The sequence below is a fragment of the Staurois parvus genome, unplaced genomic scaffold (assembly GCF_062004578.1).
Source record: "Staurois parvus isolate SC_StPar_1 unplaced genomic scaffold, SC_StPar_1.0 ptg000297l, whole genome shotgun sequence".
NCBI classification, from domain to species: Eukaryota; Metazoa; Chordata; class Amphibia; order Anura; family Ranidae; genus Staurois; species Staurois parvus.
The window spans coordinates 6605381-6626553 of NW_028318093.1; the positions used below are offsets into that span (position 1 = coordinate 6605381).

The 21173-nt window shown below is 42.1% G+C and overlaps 2 protein-coding genes across 4 annotated transcripts in view; one reads left to right on the forward strand and one right to left on the reverse strand.

The window, feature by feature from the left end:
• RSPH10B (radial spoke head 10 homolog B) overlaps window positions 1-3382 on the reverse strand; it is a 64624-nt gene extending 61242 nt beyond the window's left edge. For all 3 annotated transcript variants that reach the window (XM_089682756.1, XM_089682755.1, XM_089682753.1), the window contains exon 1: window positions 2861-3382. The gene's annotated coding sequence lies outside the window, so the exon portion shown is untranslated. The remainder of the gene's footprint in view (window positions 1-2860) is intronic.
• Window positions 3180-21173, forward strand: part of EIF2AK1 (eukaryotic translation initiation factor 2 alpha kinase 1) — a 66778-nt gene continuing 48784 nt past the window's right edge. Inside the window, exon 1 of the mRNA XM_089682757.1 lies at window positions 3180-3382. Within this exon, the coding sequence (XP_089538883.1) occupies window positions 3280-3382 (103 nt within the window). The 5' untranslated portion in view covers window positions 3180-3279. The remainder of the gene's footprint in view (window positions 3383-21173) is intronic.

Below are 21173 nucleotides of genomic sequence, written 5' to 3' on the forward strand. Positions count from 1 at the left end.
TAAACCCCGCCCCGACCAACCCCCCTCCCGGCTTCTGAAACTCATAAAGGGCCGTGAGGCGCTGGCGTGAAGGGGTTAAAAAAGGGTTGGGGATTTCTTTCCCTGCCTTTCTCACTGATATAGCAGCCCATTCAAATGAATGGACTGCTGTACCCACGATCTGCACGTGCAAACCTCCACCTAAAGCAGAGTTCTAGTCTTGTGTTTATTAAAAGTCTGTTAAAAAAAAAACAAACAAAAAAAAAACTGAAGCTGGTGACTTTTAAGGCTTCATGTACACGAGCAGCTCCTAAACTCAAGTTTAGGAGCTTTTGGCATTTTTTTGCCAAAGCTCCTAAACTCAACTCCATAAAGCCTATGTGTCCATGTACACAGGCTTTTAGCAGAGTTTAGGAGCTGCTCCGTTTAGGTGAGGTTAAACCTCCCTCTCCTGAACGCATAAGAATTGTGTTCAGGATAGGAAAGTTTTGACCGCCGGTCATGGGAAAATGCAAAACGCTGCAAAACCATGGCAAAATCACAGTACCGCGGTTCCCGAGATTTGCGTTTTCCTGCAACTGGCTGTCGGGGTAGGTTTGTGTACATGGAACCTAATAAACACACACTCACCTGTCCCAGAGTCCAGTGATGTGCTGTCCCTTCTCTGCCTCTTCTTTCCTCGGTGCTAGCATCTCAACTGTGGGCACCAGCCTGTGACAGCTTGCAGCTTCACAGCCGGGTGCCCACTGCGCATGCGCAAGTTGCGCTGCGCATTCTGATACGTCCAGCAGTCTTCTGGGAGCTGTGAAGGTTCCCAGGAGACTGCAGAAGGAAGGAGGGGACCAAACTTCTGGCTCACTTCGCTGCGGCAAAGTGAGCCAGACGTGGGAGTGGGTACCTGTCAAAAACAGGTATCTGCTCCCCCCCAAAAGGCGCCAAATATGGCAGTGGAGGAGACAACCAAGCTGAGCTTCCACTTTTGAGTGGAACTCCGCTTAACCCTAGGTTCACACGTATGCATGTTGCATTTGAGCCATTTCTGCATTGCGTTCTGCACTTGCATCTATTACACATTTTTGCCACATTTAGCGGTTTTTTTTTTTCTTAATTTTTAACCACTTGCCTACAGGGCACTTATTCCCCCTTCCTGCCCAGGCCAATTTTCAGCTTTCAGCTCTGTCGCACTTTGAATGACAATTGCGCGGTCATGCAACACTGTACCCATATGAAATTTTTATCATTTTTTTGAGAAAGATAGAGCTTTCTTTTGGTGGCATTTAATCACCTCTGGATTTTTTTTATTTTTTGCTAAACAAACCAAAAACAACTGAAAATTTTGAACAAAAAAAAATGTTTTTCTTAGTTTTTGTTATAAAATTTTGTAAATAAGTGAATTCTCTCCTTCATTGATGTGCGCTAATGAGGCTGCAGTGATGGGCACTGATAGGTGGCACTGATGAGGAGGCACTGGTAGGTTGCACTGATGGGCATTGATAGGCATCACAGTTGGGCACTGAAAGACAGTACTGATAGGTGGCACTGATAAGCGGCACTGACTGGCACTGTTAGGAGGCACTGATAGGCAGCACTGATGCACACTGATAGGTGGCACTGAAAGGCAGTTCAGCTGGGCACTGATATCTGGCATTGATGTGGTACTGATGGGCACTGGCAGGTGGCATTGATAAGCACTGACAGCTGGCATTGATGGACACTGACAGGTGGCACTACTGGGGCTACACTGATCATCAGGGCACACTGATCATCAGTGCCCTGATCATCAGTGTACATGTCCCCTCTGAGGGATGCCGATTACCGGCTCTCCTCTCGAGCTGTCAGCGTGACTGCTCATGAGGAGAGAAATGCTGATAACCGGCATTTCCCTATTTACATTCAATCAGCTGGAATTGGATACAGCTGATCACATGACCGAGCTGACATCTTCGGCTCTTTCCGTTGATCTGCTGTGTCCGAGGGACACAGCACACCAGATCTCCCAGAATGAGAGATCTGCCTTGCGCCCGTCATTACCTTATATGGCGGGTGGGAGGCGGTTAAAAAAAGTTTCTTGTTGCTAGGCAGATTTAAAATGCAAAATGCAGCAAAATAGATGCTTTTCTGCAGCATTTCCATTAAAGACTATAAAACAGAAAACGCAACTTTTTGTGTTCAAAAAAGTCCCTGACCCTTTCCAAAAAATGCACGGGGGGAAAATGCACAGGTGTGAACATGTACCATAGGAAATCATGTTGAATGGACTGTAATGCATTTCTGCAAAACACTGCATAAAACACTTATCTGTGAACCTAGGGTAAGCATTTTCCGCTAACGAACTACAGTCCATTTAACATGGTTTCCTATGGGACATGTTCACACCTGTGCATTTTCACCCCGAGCGTTTTTTGGAAAGGGTCAGGGACTTTTTTTTTACCGCAAAATGTTGCATTTTTTGTTCTATAGACTTCAATGGCAACGCAGAAAAACATGTAGTGCATTTTTGCTGCGTTATTGCTGAGTTTATGATGTGTTTTGCGTTTTAAATCTGCCTAGCAACAAGAAAAAAAGCCGCAAATGCATCAAAAATGCAATGCCGAAACAGATCAAATGCAAAGTGCATAGGTGTGAATCAAGCCATTATCTAAAAGAAAAAACAAATCAGTGGAAGTGTGAGTTGTCCCTCTGATTCAAAACTGTGTTGTTCCCAATTTTTTTTTCTGTGTATTTCCCATTCTTTGTTTATATTTTAACCCCCATTGTACTCTTTCCCCTTTTTATATCGTTTTTTTATCAAAACAAATAAAATCAGATAACAATAATAATAAACAATTAATTATGATGGTGATGATGAAATGTAGCCGGAATAACAAGTACACGATCTTACCAAAACATTGACCAGATGATCAGAACTCTTTCTTCTGCGTCCCGGAAGCGTCTTCATTGCCATGGAAACCTACCACGTGATACCTGTCGCCCAATGGAACCTTCCGCCGCCATGCTGTGGTTGGCACTTTTGAAAACTCTCCCAGGACATCAGCGCTGCCCCTTCAAATATCTTCTTGTTCTGCAATCCATTTCTCCGTATTGGATTCACTGATGTTCTGAAGATGTGAGGGGAGTGTACAGGATACACCGTGCCTCCACCGTTGTGCGGTCAGACTTCCGCTTGTAGGGCCATCCAGGGGCGGAAGTCTTGGGCGCTCTAGCCTGCTCCTTGCGGTGTCTATGGTGAAGTGTGGAAGTTGCTGGAGTGTGTGCTGTGTGGGAATGGTCGGTGTGTGGTAGGAGCCGGGTGTTCCAGGTATGGGGGAGAGCGCGGTAGACCGCTCCTCTGCTCAGGTGGTGATGAAGGCGGAGGGGCCCCCGGTGTTCCAGTACTCGGAGGAGGCGGACCTAGAGCTGGACGGTGAGTGGCGGGCTGATGTAATGATCCATGTACGGGGTGACAGCTGGGACAGGACAGACCAGACCCCTCTCCCTGGTCATACTTGTCATGGAGGTCTGTGCATTTCCTCCTCACTATTCTTCGTGACATTGAGAAGAGAAAGTGACATTTTATTGCCATCAGAGTCGTTTCTCTGGAATCGTGTCTATGCTCCCCATGAAGGTTCCCATTGAATCCTATGGTCCTGTTCACACCAGAGCGCCGTGCCGCAGGAAGAAGTCCTTGAGGTTTTTTTGGCGCGGAGTTGTATGTTCTCGGTTCCTTTAAACTTCAATGAGAGCGCCTGGAAAACGTGCGATTTCTTGTCTCTCCTTCTCCTAGGCACATGCTTTCCATTGGTTAAAACAAAAATGCGCAAGTCTGAAAACGCATGTACAGACGCTCATAAAATATGGAAGCTGAAGTGTGGCCCCAGCCTGCGGGCCCATTCGCACTATGATGCATGATGCCAGGCGTTGCGTACATGTGGTCTTTGCACTACATGTGATAGTCTACGGACTTCTGAAAGGCCATTCTTGCCGGACCGGTCTTATATTTATTTATTTCAGGTACTTATATAGCTCTGTCAGTTTACGCAGCACTTTACATATATATTGTACATTCACATCAGTCCCTAACCCTCAAGGGGCGTACAATCTAAGGTCCCTAACTTACATTCATACACATATTAGGGACAATTTAGACAGGAGCCAATTGACCTACCAGCATGTCTTTGGAGTGTGGGAGGAAACCGGAGTACGTGGAGGAAACCTACGCAGGCACAGGGAGAACATGCGAACTCCAGGCAGGTGGTGCCGTGGTTGGGATTCGAACCAACGACCTGAGTACTGCCAGGCGGAAGTGCTAACCACTAAGCCACTGTGCCGCTTTTATAGTGAGAGCCCATTCATACCTGTGTGACTTGTCTTGTGACTTTTAGAACCAAAGTCGCATCCCATGTTCCCCAGTAAGTACCATTCATATCTGTGTGACTTCAAGTCACTGCAACGTGACCTGCACTACTTTGGTCTAACTTTCATGCAACTTGAGGGCCATAGACTTCAATGTAAACCCTCCAAAGCTGCATCTGAAGGTTATACATGCGACTTTGTACAGCAAAGGCAATCATCCCCGGTCAAAGCCAAAGTCGCACTCATCCAAAGTCTCAATGAGAAGCGCATGATTTTGAAGTCGCTCAAGTGTGAATGGAGCCTAAAACCAAAACGTTTTTTTTTATTGTGTGTAATGCCCCTTTCCCAGGGGGCATATCTAGGGTTACCGCCTCATCTCTTTAAAACCGAACAAATAATAATTACATAAGGGTGAGGTGGCAACCCTAGGCAGATCTGCTGTGCTGAGTGGGGGATCTGTCCGCTGATCAGAAATAGCAGATGGCAGGTCCATTCAGTTTGTGCAGAGTGGATGCTGACACAGCCTGCTTTGCTCTATGAGCAGTTAGGTGTAAACGGCTGTCCCTTTACACCTGACTGCCTTCTGATCCGCCTAGAGCAGGGGTGTCAAACTGGCAGCCCTCCAGCTGTTGTGAAACTACAAGTCCCATCATGCCTCTGCCTTTGGGAGTCATGCTTGTAACTGTCAATCTTGAAATGCCTCATGGGACTTGTAGTTTGGCAACAGCTGGAAGGCCGCCAGTTTGACACCTGTGGCCTAGACATAGGAGAACTGATCTGTTTCTGGTTGGTTTTTTTTTTGTTTGTTTTTTATATTATAGCAGATCAGGTGGATGGGTGTAAATAGACTAAAGCCTGTTTACTCCTGCCAGGCTATAGGAATACAGTCATGGCCAAAAATACTGGCACCCCTGCATTTCTGTCAGATTCCACTACCCCCAGAAAATTGATGCAATTACAGATGTTTAGGCATTCTCATGTTTATTTCTTTTATTTGTATTGGTATGACACAAAAAAGTGGAGAAACAAAAAGCCAAATCTGAAACATTCCATGCAAAACCCCAAAAATGGACTGGACAAAATTGTCTTCTTAAAATTGTAAGAAATAAAATAATTCCAAGTTTGTGATGCTCCTGTAATATGTATCAATAACAGGTGCTGACAATATAGAAATCACACTGGCAACCAGTTAAAATGGTAAAAAATTGACTCAACCTTTCTTTTTTGTGTCTGTGTGCCATATGGAGAAGAGAGAGCAGCAAAGAATTGTCTTGGGATTTCAGAGCAAAATTAAAAACAAAAAAAAAAAAATTTCAGTCCTCATGCACATTGGGCGTTTTTAATAACGCTGGTAACGTTAGCTGTGTAAAGTCACGTTAAAACGTGAGTTTTTTTAGCGTTCTTGTATTCGCGTTTTGCCGTGTTTTTTCGTATTTGGATTTTTTAGAGATTTTTTTTTTTTTTTTTTTTACCAAAAAAAAAAAATATTATTTTGGTCAAGCAAACGTCCAAAAAAGCTGGTTTACCGTGTTTTGCTGCGTTGTTCAGCATTAGAGTGTTTTTACAGCTAACAAACTTCTCTAGAAACCCACTAGTTCTGGGGGGTTTTTCCAGCCAAAAAACAGCCCAGCCAAAAAATGTTGATTACAGTCTGTGTGTATGGACATATAGGATAACATATCCACAAAAAATTCCGGTGAGTGGAACGCACGCCGAGCGGTGCGTTCCAGCGGCCATTTTCTGGGATCTGTGGAATGTCTTTCTCTGTGTAGCTGCTGGGCTGTGATGTGAGAGTTCTGAGGAGGCAAAAATAGTTTCACTACTTGTCTGGATGACGCTGGTTTTAAATAAATATGCCTTTTGAAAGAGAAAAAAATAGTGAACAGCAAAGAGGGCTTAGGATCCCTTAAATTCCTAAAAAGCGTCTCATTCACCTAAATCTGGTGAGTGTATATGATGTTGGTTTCACGGGTGAAAGGTGGAAGCTCTTTTGGTGTATTTGAAGATTCTTTGGAAAAGAAGAATTTCACTTGATATTAATAATCATTTTTTTCACTAAAAAAACTTTTTTCACAAAATTTTTTCTAATTGTTTCACTTGATATATATTTCACGGCCAAAAAAATTTTTTTGGTGTTTTCTGTGGACTTTCACTATTTAATTTTTTATTATTATGATGCACTTTATATATTGATGGTGTGTAGAGGTCTATGTTTGCGCTGGTTTATTTATTATTTATATAGGATAACATGCTGGGGAGTTTACTAGCTGTAGAGAAAAATGTCAACAGCCAAAAACAGTCGCTGTAAAAATGTCCAGTGTGCATGAGGACTCACAATCATTTTTTATTGTTTTAGTAGGAGAGTTACAAACATTAGTTTAGCACAAGGCACAGTAGATGGCAAAATACAGGGGTTAGACAAAAAAAGCAAACTCTACGTGATTTGCAGGCGTGAAAGTGACTGCATGTTTTGTGTTTGAAAGCAGAAGTGATGTAACATTTTTTTTTGCTTTTGCTGTGTGATGAGACACCTAACTAACAGGTGGGAAGCTTCACTTTCATCATTCACTGGGGGTGCTGCTTATAATACAGAGTCATGTCACAGTTTACTGAACTTTAAATAGGGCAAACCATTGGTGGCAGATTAGCTGGTGCCTCTGTGACTGAAGTTGCCAATTTATTTGCCATGTCGCGAGGTACTGTATCAAAGGTTGTGACGGCATATACAGTTTCCGGGAAAATGTTGTCTAAGTATAAGCGCAGTCAACATGGTCAACCGACTGAAAGAGACAAAAGGGTATTGCGCAGAATTTGATCAGGAATAAGAAAACAAGTGTGACAGCAGAGCTCAATCTCTGTCCCGTGAAGACAAAGATTGAGCACTGCAGTCGCATTTGCAGCAGTCACAGAGGCACCAGCTAAGCGGGCCTCATCTTTGAAGCTCAGTAAGCTTTGACATGACTCCGTATTACTAGCAGCGAATGCAGAGTGGAAGCAAAATAATGTTACATCACTTCTGCTTTCAATGCGAAGTATGTCGTCCTTTCACACCTGCAAATCATGGAGTTTCCATTTTTTTGATCTAACCCCTGTTGATGCTGATATACATGAAGGACCAAGCAGTAACGTGGAATGAGAATCTGTACATAACACAGGTGCGTGAAGCCCCTTATTTGTTTTCATTTTTACCCGAGCAAAATAGGACTCGGTTCAGGTTTTGTCCAACTTAGGAGTGGGAAAGTCCACTGAAATTTACTGTAACATACATTTACAAATAAATGTAACCTTTGGGGACCTATGTTCTAGAACAGCAATGGGCAAACTACGGCCCGGCGGACCTTTTAATCCGGCCCGCGGAGCTAGGCTCCTCTCACAGTCCGCCCTGAAGACCGGTGTAGCATGAAAATCTGTCTCCTATGAGGATCTGTCCCCCTCGACGTATCTGCGCATGTGCCGGAGATCGCCGATCGGCTGCTAATGTCTGAAACTGGCACATGCGCAGATACGTCGAGGGGGACAGATCCTCATAGGAGACAGATTTTCATGCTACACCGGAACGGCGCGGGACACAGCGAGAGGAACGCGCGGAGCAAAGGTAAGTGAATTGACACAGGGGGGACTTAATATGGGGGATGAATTAATATGGGGGATGAATTACTATATGGGGGATGAATTACTATATGGGGGATGAATTACTATGGGGGGATGAATTACTATATGGGGGGATGAATTACTATATGGGGGATGAATTACTATATGGGGGATGAATTACTATGCTTACTATGGGGGAATATTACTATACTTACTATGGATGACACATACACATAATTCATCTACTCTTGGTCCGGCCCCCGGGTCCAATATATGAACCCATTGCGGCCCTCAAGTCAAAAAGTTTGCCCACCCCTGTTCTAGAATGTGAACGTCATAAGAAAACGCAACTATCTTTTTTTTTTTTTTTTTTTTTTTCTCCTCCAGCTGCAACCCATTGGGGTCAAAACAGGAACTGCGAAGAAATCCCTCCAAATTGAGGGAATCCCAGTGTGTCACCAAAACTAGTGTTCCCATTGGGAGATTTCCTTTCTATTTGTGATCTGCTGTCATCCCAAAATTTTGGATTTCTTTTGCTTTTGTTGATAACAGTAAACAGGACAAATGGAGAGGATGAATCTCCCTTACGGGGACACAGACAGCAATAAAAACTGACAGGAGTTCTAATCCATCTCCACTCTATCCACAACAAAAAAAGGTTTAAAAGATCTTTTGGCATTGATGATATTGTATGTACCTGGATAGTTAACTGGTTGCAGGAGCGTATCCAGAGGGTGGTGATCAGTGGCATATTTCTTGAATAATGTGGGGTGTGCAAGGGCTCTGTCCTGGGCACAGTTCTGTTTACCTGGTCATAAATTATATAGAAGTTGGAATAAATAATAGTGGTGCGCCGCAATGAAAATTCTGGTGCTGAAACCAATACGATACCGAAAATGCAGAATGCACGTGGCCGAAAACCGAAATTTTATGTGTATGTGGGGCTCAAATTTTTTTCACATTTTTTTTTATTTTTTGTTTTTTTATTTTTAATGTGATTTTTTGTTTTTTTTTTATACTTATGATTTTATTGCTATCATATAGGGGCCCAATAGTCCTCTATGTGATATTATATGAGTGACAGGTCATCTTTGCAGGGGGGTGGGGGAGGCAGTGTGTGGAAGGAGGGGGCAGGAGAGGAGCAGTGTTTATAGTGAGGAAGCAGTGTATACACTCGTTGAATATAGGAGTGAAACCCCTGCACTATCTCAATAATGAGAGAGAGGGAAAAAACCCCACAACAAAATGCACACAAGCAGAAAGGAAAATAAAAATAGTGTGATGATAGTGGCTGCTGCTAACATCAAATTGTGTTCCCACAATAGTAAAGAAAATTAAAAATAAATAAGTGATGTAGTGCTGCTAAATAATAACTACAAAAAATAAGAGTGACATAGCTGAATATCACATCCATAATTATAATTTTTTTTTATTATACAGGATTTATATATAACAAGTCCATAAATGTAAAATCAATCAATTTGTAATAAAGATTCTTTCATAATGCATGTGTTTTCTTCTTATTTATTTATTTCAGGTACTTGTATAGAGCTGTCAATTTACACAGCGCTTTACATATATATTGTACATTCACATCAGTCCCTAACCCTCAAGGGGCGTACAATCTAAGGTCACTAACCTACATTCATACATACACATACTAGGGACAATTTAGACAGGATCTAATTAACATACCAGCATGTCTTTGAAGTGTGGGAGGAAACCCACGCAGGCACAGGAAGAACATGCAAACTCCAGGCAGGTGGTGCCATGGTTGGGATTCGAACCAACGACCCTAGTACTGCCAGGCAGGAATGCTAGCCATTTAGCCACTTAGCTATTATGTTATGAGGAACGGCTACACAAATGAAACTTTTTGTGCCTGGAGAAGAGACACTTAAAAGAGATATGATAGTGATATACAGATCTTTAAACTCTAGCATTGGGAGGAAACTATTTAAAGTGAACCTATACTGTATCTGAGCAACAAAACAAAAAAAATTCTGTTTAATTCATTTTTAATATTCAGTGCAAACTTCCCGTCCATCCATGTCTCCATGCTGAGATGCCACTTTGAAAAATATCCCCCCTAGCATTGGTGGCAGTGGCCATCTTGAGTAATGGCAGATGATTCTAATAACATTTACGTCTGGAATCCTCCTGCCCTTAGCTCAGGCATGCAGGATATGCTTAGCTGAGAAGAAAAAAAACCTCTTTCCCTACTGGGATACATGACATTATTTGCCTAGGGCTGGAAACCAGAAAGTAACTGAAGAAACGTAAAAAAAAAAAGTTTAATACAAGTTACATATGATATACTTTCCTATCTATTTACTAATACCAGCAGCATAGGGATTAAATATAGTCAATGTTGATTAAGAGAATGAAGTTTTGCTTCAACCAAAGATCTCTAAAAATAAATAAAAATCCACACAGCCACACAATAAAGCTGAATGAGAGGCTGTTCAATCTCAATGGTGTAAGGGGTTTATTACTGCTAGAGCAATGGCTGGTGAGGAAGCTTCAGGACACCACATCACTGGAGTGGAAGTATGTATAGTTCTGCTTTTAACCTCACAGTGGCTAAGTGGTTAGCACTTCCAACTTTCAGCACTAGGGTCATCAATTTGGAACCCAGCCATGGCACTACCTGCCTGGAGTTTGCATGTTCTCCATGTGCATGCGTGAGTTTCCACCGGGTACTCCGATTTCCTCCCACAGTGATCCTAGTATGTCTATGAATGTTAGTTAGGTACCGTATTTTCCGGCGTATAAGAAGACTTTTCACACTACAAAAATCCCCCAAAAATCGGGGGTCGTCTTATACGCCGGGTATATGCCGGAACACTGTCCATCCCGGGAGCTGAGGTAATATGGAGGGCACATCTTCAACATCTCCAAGTGAAAGATTGCCAATAATAATTTATTTAATCGAATAATTTACCCCGCTGGATGTAGCTTCTTTATCTTCAGCTGGATATGTAGCTTCGGCTTCAGAACGTCTCTGTGCTGACACTGTCCCGCACTGAGCCAATCACCGCAAGCCTGCTCGGATTGGCAAAGGTTGAATAGACCGCCTCTCTCACTCAGCCAATCCAAGCAGGCTTTTTATGCATACGAATTATGAATACACCGCTTGCCGTGATTGGCTCAGCGCAGTTCATACAGTGTCCGCACAGGGATGTTCTGTAGCCAAAGCCACAGTATTATAGAGCACATCCAGCGGCTTCAAAAGGTAAATACGATCTTATATTCTGTATGTAGCCGAATCTACAAACATATCCAGTGGGCTAAAATGTAATAATGGGGACATTATGTACGGTATGTTTATACACTGTATTCTAGTAAAAAGCCTGCTCAGATTGGCCAGAGTCAGAGAGGCAGTCTATTACAACCTTTGCCAATCCAAGCAGGCTTGTTGTGATTGGCCTTCCATTTATCAATGTATGTTATGTTCGAAAAATGTCATTCAATAAAACTTTATTAAAAAAAAAAACTGGTGTTGCCTCGGAAGTGGGGGGTAGTCTTATACAGCGAGTATAGGCCAAAACCTATGTTTTAAATGTAAAATTAGGGGGTCGTCTTATACACCCAGTCACTTTATACGCCTGAAAATACGGTACCTTAGACTGTAAGCTCCTTGAGGGCAGGGACTTATGTGAGTGTACAATATATCTGTAAAGTGCAATGTAAATTGAATGCGCTATATAAGTACCTGAAATAAATAGATAAAATAAACCTCTTGATGGCCATATAACACACATGTGCAGCTGCAAGGAGGGTGGGCCTTAACACCCACAGACTACACACGTGTCCATGGCCACTGAGGTTTCTGTGCTCTGAGCTGTTACAGACACCTCCCAGTCTCTAGTTCTGATTGGGAGCCAGCGGGATGGACTCCAGATTATGTGATAGCTGGGAACAGGTTAAAAACAAGGTAAACCCGGAAACTGTCTGAAAAGATCAACTTTTTGTGTCTGTGAAAGCAGACACCAACATATCCTATCCAACCTGCACTTTGTCTACTCGTACGCCAATGTGGTGATATCACATTGATACTCTTTTATTATTTGATTTATGTCATGGTTTACATATGCTAGGATAAAGATTGCTGCACTTTCAGCTGACTTGTGAATCTCAGGAGTGCTGGCTTGCTGAAGTTTGGGGGATTGTAATTTTAATTAGCAGTGCAGGAGGAGTTGAGAAATGTGTTTTGTATATTGCTGTTAATTACCTAAGTAGCCAAAGTCTTGATTCCTTTTTATTTTAAGCAGCATGCAGAGGTGTTCTTAAATAGAGAGTCTTCAAATTAAGTGCAAAATAAGTTCAGCATCCAAATAACGGGTCTCATACTAAGGACATTCAATTTTAGCCAAGTTTTACAATGGCAACACACTGCTCTCTTCCAGCCAAAGCCATACCCCCAGCATGTTTCACCAACAGCAGGGCTCAATCATGGGGCAGGAGTAGACTCCGGAGCCTTGGCGACCTGCTGATTGCAGGGAACAGAGAAGGATCCAGGCTGGCCTGTGAGCGTTGCAAGGTGTTGGGCTCATCACACAAAATATGTTGACATTATATTTAGTGGTATACTGAAATGAAAATTCTGGTGCCGAAAACAAAAATTCAAAATGCAGTTGGCCGAAAACCAGAACCAAAACGTGCAGTCTTTAAAAATGAATATATATTTTATTGGAAAAAAATACACTTTGATTACAAAAACAATATATATACCCCAATTTGTTTGTAAAATATGAAAGAGGATGTTATGGCGAGTAAATAGATACCCAACATGTCACGCTTTAAAATTGCGCACGCTCGTGGAATGGCGTGAAACTGCGGTACTTAAAAATCTCCATGGGTGATGCTTTAAAAATTTCTACAGGTTAGCACTGTAAAGTTAGAGGAGGTAGTGCAAGAATTATTGCTCTTGCTCCAACGTTCATGGCGATACCTAACGTGTGTAGTTTGAGAACACCGTTTACATAAGAGGGCATGGCCTACGCATGCATTCACCGCTACATGGGGGGACGGGGGCACTTTAAACTTTTTAATTATTTAATGTTTTGTTTTTTTGCACTGTCCCTTTAAAAAAAAAATTGAATCACTTTTAATCACAGTGTAAACAACACACTGTTGTTTAGAAGAATCACTCCTAAACAACATCTCTGACTGGATGTCGCTCCATTTCCTCAAGCTTAACCTCTCCAAAACCGAGCTTCTCGTCTTCCCTCCTGCCCGCGCCCCCCCCCCCCCATCCTATCCATCACTACCAACAACACCACCATCAATCCCGCCCCGCAAGCCAAGGTCCTTGGCGTCATTCTGGACTCTAACCTCTCCTTCCAACCTCATGTCAAATCACTTACAAACACATGCAGGCTCCACCTCCGCAATATCGCCAAAATACGCACCTTCCTTACCCCAGACACCGCTAAACTACTCGTACACTCCCTCATCATCTCACGCCTTGACTACTGCAACTCCCTCCTCACCGGCTACCCCAGTGCAGGCTCTCCCCGCTTCAGACCATCCTGAACTCAGCGGCTAGACTCATCCACCTCACCACCCGCTCCACCTCTGCCACCCCCCTCTGCCTATCCCTCCACTGGCTCCCTATCGCCCAACGCATCAAATTCAAACTACTCACTCTGACCTACAAAGCCGTTCACAACACTGCCCCTAACTACCTCACCAACCTGATTCCCAAGTACCACCCTACCCGTACCCTTCGCTCTTCACAGGACCTCCTTCTATCTTGCTCCCTGGTCTCCTCCTCACACGCACGTCTGCAAGACTTCTCCAGGTCCTCCCCCATCCTCTGGAACTCACTACCCCAATCCATCAGACTGTCACCTTCCCTCCTCACCTTCAGGCGCTCCCTGAAAACCCACCTCTTCAGGGAAGCCTACCCCACCCTCACCTAACTGCTGCTCTTCTTCATTCCTCCTACCACTCCATCCCCCACAGCCACTTCCTCCTGTACCACTACCCCCTCCCTCCTAGATTGTAAGCTCGAAAGAGTAGGGCCCTATAACCCCTCGTGTGCTGTTTGTAGTTGCTGTAATATTTCATGTATTGTCCCCCCCTCTATTGTACAGCGCTGAGCAAACCCTTTGGCGCTATATAAACTCGATGTAATAATAATAATAATAATAATTCTTATCACAAGGAATGCATGCATCCCTTGTGATAGAAATAATTAGTGACAGGTCCTCTTTATGTAGAGATATGGGGTCAATAAGAACCCAATTCTCTCCTCTGCAATGTAAAGCTTTAGATAAAAAAAAAAATTGATCTAGTGCGTTAAAAAAAAAAAATGGGCGGAACCGGACGTGACATCGCACTGGTTTTCCAAGGATATAGAGATGAGTGGAGGCCATCTTTCCTTCACTAATCTCTATGCCCAGAGCACCGGGATCATTCAATGGCTTCTCAGGTAAGGCTGAGAAGTACCGAGTGGTGGCCGGTTGTGGCTTTTTTTTTGGCACCTGTATCGGTGCTTTTTTTTATATCACCCTACGGCCGATAAGGGTGTTTTCGGCTGAAACATTCTGGCCACCGAAATTTTGGTGCATTCCTAATTATATTATATATCTAAATGTTCATGTTTTCTTTTCATGTCCTTATTCCAAATAAAATATAAAAGAGGAAACTAACTATGCAAAAATCAGTTCTACTCTCATGGAAGTGGTCCTTCCTTTTCTTCACTAAATGAACTGAAAAATCTGACTAACGTGGCCTTCCCTCTGTATCAACTTACCTTCTCTAATAGGGGCTCCCTGCAGAGGTTTGATAAATATTAGGATTCATGGTCTATCTCCCCACTGAGGCTCAGTTCACACTGCTGCGACCCCAAAGTCATGCAACTTTCATTGTGACTGTCATGCGACTTTGATGTTTTGCAACTTTGGCAAATCATAACAATACAAAAACACCACATACTATTCAACTTACAAAACCCTCCTGAAGTTGCAACCAAATTGCAAAGATAAGACAAAGAAATGACTTCCTGGCAACTTTTTGTGATTTTTAAGATTGCAGTCTATGGCCCTCATGTTGCAAGGAAGATGCAGAAAAGAAGAGCAGGAACTTTTTTTTTTTTTTTTTTTTGGTCGCTGTTGCTTCAATTAAGAAAGCCCCCATTGACCCCTATGGTAAAGTCCCGGTATATGGAGCTAAACATGTCGGGGGCATGGCCCAAGGAGCGGGATTGACTGAGGCTTTCACATGTACACATCCATACTAGGATTGGCTAAGGCGAGTGGTGGTTGCAAGCTGAAATGTTCATGGCATCCATTGAAAGGTATGTGTTTTGACTTTGCATGTCACAGCAAGTTGCGCGAGAAGTCTCAGCAGTGTGAACCAGGGCTCAAAACTACATCCCTGTACACTCAGTAAAGTGTTATGCACATTTTGCTGTCTCTCCTAGATGCCTTTTCTCCTGTGGTGTTTTGACAGAAAAAAGTTTGACGCCTGTAAATGTGTGTTACACATTTGGGCTCGTCACGCGCTTGGGTATTTGTCATTGGCCAAAATAATCATTTATTTTGTCCATTGAAATTAATTAATGCTCAAGCGCTAAAAGTGCTTGGCGTGTTTATATGCATTAACAGGCGTAAAGCGGTTTTTCTACCAAAATGCTGCTGCTCCTGGACACTCTAGCAGTGTGTTTATTTCTTCCTCTAAACCCCTGGTGCCCAACTGGCCGCCTGAGGGCATATATGATGATATGCGCCCCTTAGACCTCAGCAGTCTGTAGTAGGATCATTGATTGCTACTAGCCTCGTGTAACATGTTCCCAGGTTTGTATTGTCTTCTTTACCATATCCCCAGCCAAAAATCTGCAGTTTCTGCCAGTCTTCTCAAACATATATATATTTTGAAAATTATAATCAGACTTGTCCTGACACGCCCTCCCCTTTCACTGGGAAGATCAATGTTCCGTTGTTTCTCCTCCCCTAGCTCGTATGCAGTGGAGAACCTTTGGTAAAGTCAGGGGCTGCATTTGAGGCCCTTTTTAGCTCATAACTTGACAACACTGCTCTAAACGCCTGTGTGTGCATGGACACATAGGCTAACATGTTGTGTTCAGAGGCAGGAAAATAGTCCCAGGTGCCCCTAGGTGCATCCAGTGTGCATGAGGCTTAAAGTGATTGTAAACCCTCACCTTGTGTGTAACAATATACAATAAAACATTTATATTCTCATTTTTTCCCCCTTTTTTATAAGTGATCACACATCCTCTGTTCTCCGCTGCATACGAGCTAGGGGAGTAGAAACAGCAGAACATTGATCTTCCCAGTGAAAGGGAAGGGGGGCGTGTCAGGACACGTCTGATTATTGGGGGAAAGCAGGCTGAGTTCCCAGCATAGCTAGAAAACTGACCATGCTGTGCTCTCTTGCCTAGTTTGATCAGTTTTTATTAGGAAAGTAGAGGGACTGGCAGGAACACCAGGGATTTCAGACAAAGGAAACAATACAAAGAGAATAGGATATTTTTTCATACAAGTACATGGTACAGCAGACGCATATCAGAAATATGAAATGTTGGGTTTACATATTCTTTAAGTCAGGAGACTACAGTATATTATTACTCTGATTCTGTATGGTACCTTACCTTGTATGGTTCAACTATGTTATATACCCAGTGATGAAAGACATGAGGCTGTATTTTTTGTTAGTGATTTTGTGATATGAATATATCTCTGTGTTTTTGTTTTGTGTTATCTTTAATACTAAGAAGCATAAATTCTATAAAAGATCACAGTTTTTCCTGAAAGCACAAAACAAACTAGCTAAAGTGTGGAACTATTAGGTTTAATATGAATAAATGTTGATTTCTGAGTTGTGTATTTGCAGTCCAGATAACTTGGAACTATGACATTCTTCTGTTTGATAACATAGAATTTAAAACTTAACTTTTCTAACCTCTCCTTTTCCATTGACAAGGCATGCAGGGTGCAGATAACCACTATCTGTATGGTATAGTTTGATGGCTACTCCCACATAGCTAATTATAAGGACATCCCTGTCAAAGTAAACAGTAGTTTGTTAGTAAACCACGCCAAAAGGAACGTGCCAGAAAGCTTATAAAACCAATTTCTCAAGCAGATCATGTGTCTGCTTCAAGGGTTGCACATTGACTGCACTAAACCATTACAAGACATTACATCATGTAAAGGTTATAGAGTGAGATTGAAGGATGTTCTTGGGCCCAGTTCTCTGCTGGCATTAAACTGATTGATGAAAAACTTTTACATTTAAAAAGCAAGCGCTTATTTTTATAGGATAGTGTGTTAAGTGGGTATGAATTAATATTGCTGTGTTACAAGCAGTGTTTGAGATGGATTTGGGTTTTGCTTTTATTTGCATGTTCTTGGTTTTTTTTTTTTTTTGGTTTTTTTTTTAATATGAGTAAGAAGTGACACTAAGAAAGTGGGTTTGTCTCTAGCCTAATATGTGAATATAACTATTTAAACTCTGTCCAAAACAACATCACCTTTAATCATATACAGTTAGGTCCATATATATATTTGGACACAGGCACAATTATCATACTTTTGGCTCTGTATGCTTCCAGAATAAATTAAATCAAAACAATCCAAATGAATTTTGAAGTGCAAACTTTCAGCTTTAATTCAAGGGGTTGAACTAAAATATCAAGTACAAATTTTAGGAACTGCAACCATTTTTATACACAGTCTCCATTTTCAGGGGCTCAAATGTAATTGGACAAATTAATATAGTCAGAAATAAAATGTTTATTTTTAATATTTTGTTGAGAATCCTTTACTGGCAATGACTACCTGAAGTCTAGAACCCATGGACATTACCAAAGACTGGGTTTCCTCTTTTCTGATGCTTTGCCAGGCTCTGACAGCAGCTGTCTTCAGTTGTTCTTTGTTTGTGGGTCTTTCTGCCTTTAGTTTTGCCTTCAGCAAGTGAAATACATGCTCAATTGGGTTGAGATCAGGTGATTGACTCGGCCATTGCAGAATATTCCACTTCTTTTCCTTCAAAAGCTCCTGGGTTGCTTTTGTAGTGTGTTTTTGATCATTGTCCACCTGTACTGTGAAGCGCCGTCCTATCAACTTTGCTGCATTTGGATGAACCTGGGCTGACAGTATATCTCTAAACACTGCAGAATTCATCCGGCTGCTTCTGTCTTCTGTCACATCAATAAACACCAATGACCCAGTGCCACTGGTAGCCATGCATGCCCATGCCATCACACTGCCTTCACCATGATGACATTGTGTGCTTTGGATCATACGCTGTTCCAAGCCTTCTCCACATTTTTTTATGTCATTCTGGTACAGATTAATCTTAGTTTCATTCGTCCAAAGAATGCTTTTCCAGAACTGGTCTGGCTATTTTAGATTTTTTTTGGCAAAGTCTAATCTGGCTTTTCTATTCTTCAGGCTTATGAATGGTTTTCGCCTTGTGGTGAATCCTCTGTATTTGCTCTTGTGAAGTCTTCTCTTGATTGTAGACACCCACCTCCTGGAGAGTGTCCTTCACTTGTCTGGATGTTGTGAATGGCTTTTTCCTTACCATAGAGAGGATCCTGAGATCATCTACCACTGTTGTCTTCTGTGGACGCCTAGGCCTTTTTATGTTGCTGAGCTCACCAGTGCGTTCTTCTTTCCTCAGAATGTACCAAACTGTTGATTTGGCCACTCCTAATGTTGCTGCTATCTCTCTGATGGATTTGTTTAGTTTTTGAAGCCTTACAATGGCCTTTTTCACTTGCATGGACAGCTCCTTTGAATGCATGATGTAGGTTCACAGCAATAGATTCCAAATGCAAATACCACACTTAGAATCAACTCCAGACCTTTTACCTGCTTAATTGATGAAGAAATATCGGAGTAGCCCATGCCTGGCCATGAAACCGCTTTTGATTCAATTGTCCAATTACTTTTTGTCCCATGAAAAAGGGGAGATGGCTACTCCTAAGAGCTAAACATATAAAATGGTGTTGCGCTAATATCAATAGTAATAAGGACACAATAATTCGAAGAGTCGGGAGACAGAAAAAAACCCCCCAAAACAGAGGTGATCAGTATAAAGGCCTGAATCCAGACCTAATTAGGTGCAACATGAACTGTGACAGACAACGTGAGTAATAATCGGCAAGTGAACATAAATAATACATAAAAATGTAAAGGCCTGAACCCAGACCAAATTAAGTGCAATATAGATTGTGATGAAATGCAACGTGAACAATAGTCACCAAGTGAACATAAATAATGTATTCAACATAATAGGACTAACACTTCCTAAATCAAAGTGCACAAAAAACACCATGCAAAGAAACTGTGCCAAAATCAAATGGCAAAAAATATGTGCAGAACTAATCATACAAGGTGCGTGAAACTATAAATGCATCATAAATAATGCATAAAAATGTAAAGGCCTGAAACCAGACCAAACTAAGTGCAATATGGATTGTGATGAAAACAATGTGCACAATAATCAACAAGTGAACATAAATGATGTATTCAATATAATAGGACTAACACGTCCTAAATAAAAGGGCACAAAAAGCGCCGTGCACAGAAAACTATGACAAAATCAAAAAGCAAAAAAAATATGTGCAAAACTAATCATACAAGGTGCATAAAACTAAAAATGCACCTTATAATCAGGATTGATGCCAGTGGAAAACGCACAGTGGAAATAAACGTGCGTCAAGCACAAAAAATAAAGCAATGTGACATATAACAAATGAGTGACTAACAAAATAAACATAAGTGACCATCAAATCGGCATAAAGTCCATGTAAATAGACCGCCAACTCCAAACGAACAAAGCAACTGGGTGAAATGAATGATAGATCCGTCATAAGGTAACTGCAATCCATGCTCCAGGCTTCATCTGCAAATGTAAGAGCGACCAGTTCCATTTTTTATTCCCAGGCATAAATCTTTAGAGTAAGAAGGGTGCACCAGATGTGCGTTTTGAGAAAGGAGGAGTATTTACCCTCCAAACGTGTCAGTGTCTGCTTTGCATTGGTTGCCATTTGTGCCGATCTAGAGCTACAAATTGAAGCTACAGTTGGAGTCACCTTCTGGTTCACATTATGTGACTTATACTCATCAGGCTTTGTGAGTATAAATGTCTGTTTGCATTCTAATAAGTAGTGCCACTGGTAATACGCTAGGCTGGTTCGGCTTTCTTACTTTTTTTGTTGTCCAGAGTTTGGAACCTGACTGTCCCACAAAGGTTGCAAAGCCTGGAGGCTACCCGGTGACCTGTGGAAAATCTTAGCCTACAAGAATATCCACAGAGTTGAGTTTTCCATCTGCTTGCCACTGTGATTTATTGCACTTGAGCGCAGAGGAGTTGTTTTAGGCCTCATGTATGCTGCTGTTCCTAAACGTGTGTTCAGGAGCTTTTGGTGTTTTTGTTTTTTTTGTCCAAAGCCCTTGAACTCAATAAAAGCCTAGGAGTCCATGTACACATAGGCTTTTATCAAAGTTTAGCAGCGTTTAGAGGAAGTTAAACATCCTGAATGCAGCAAAAAGACATGTAAATGCTCCTAAACACGATATCGCATTTACACACATTGTTGGTGCATTTAGCATTTTTCTACTATAGAGCAAACAGAGAAAATCATGAGCGCTTAGATAAATTAATAAGCAGCTTGCATAAAGGTAGAGCTTCTAAATCGCAGAATATAAAAAATGCAGCGCTGATAAAAAACTCTTGAATAAAGGTGCATTAGTCAATAATGAACATAAAAACAGTCTGTATCAGTGATATTGTGGATGCATTCAGTGACTGATTAAACCCGCTAACAGGTTCCACAACGTGATGATAAAACGTTCCAATACAGGTGAACTAGCTGTGATATCTGTGCTCATAGGTGGGTATATAATATGCACTAACCAGATAGTGCACACAATAGTGCGTTTGAGTTATCAGACCACTCCTGGTACTCTGGAACTGGACATGAAGAGGTCATCTGGGAAACCAGCAGCCCAGCAGGTGATCAGCCTGACATCTGTAGCAGCTGTAATGCTTCATCCATCCAGCAGAGGGTTATCATCCATGTGTAATGAATTCACAGATATCCAGTAGGAACCAGCCAAATAGTGCAAAGAGCATCAGACTAGGATGCGCGAGCGGGCCAAAAATGGCGTCACCGGCGCTTACTACGCATGCGCGGATAACGCTATATAAATCTTGAACTGGCTAGTGCGCGCTCCCTTTGACAATGTGCTTGTATGCACGAAACGCGTCAAGGTGGAGCCTAGCCGGTG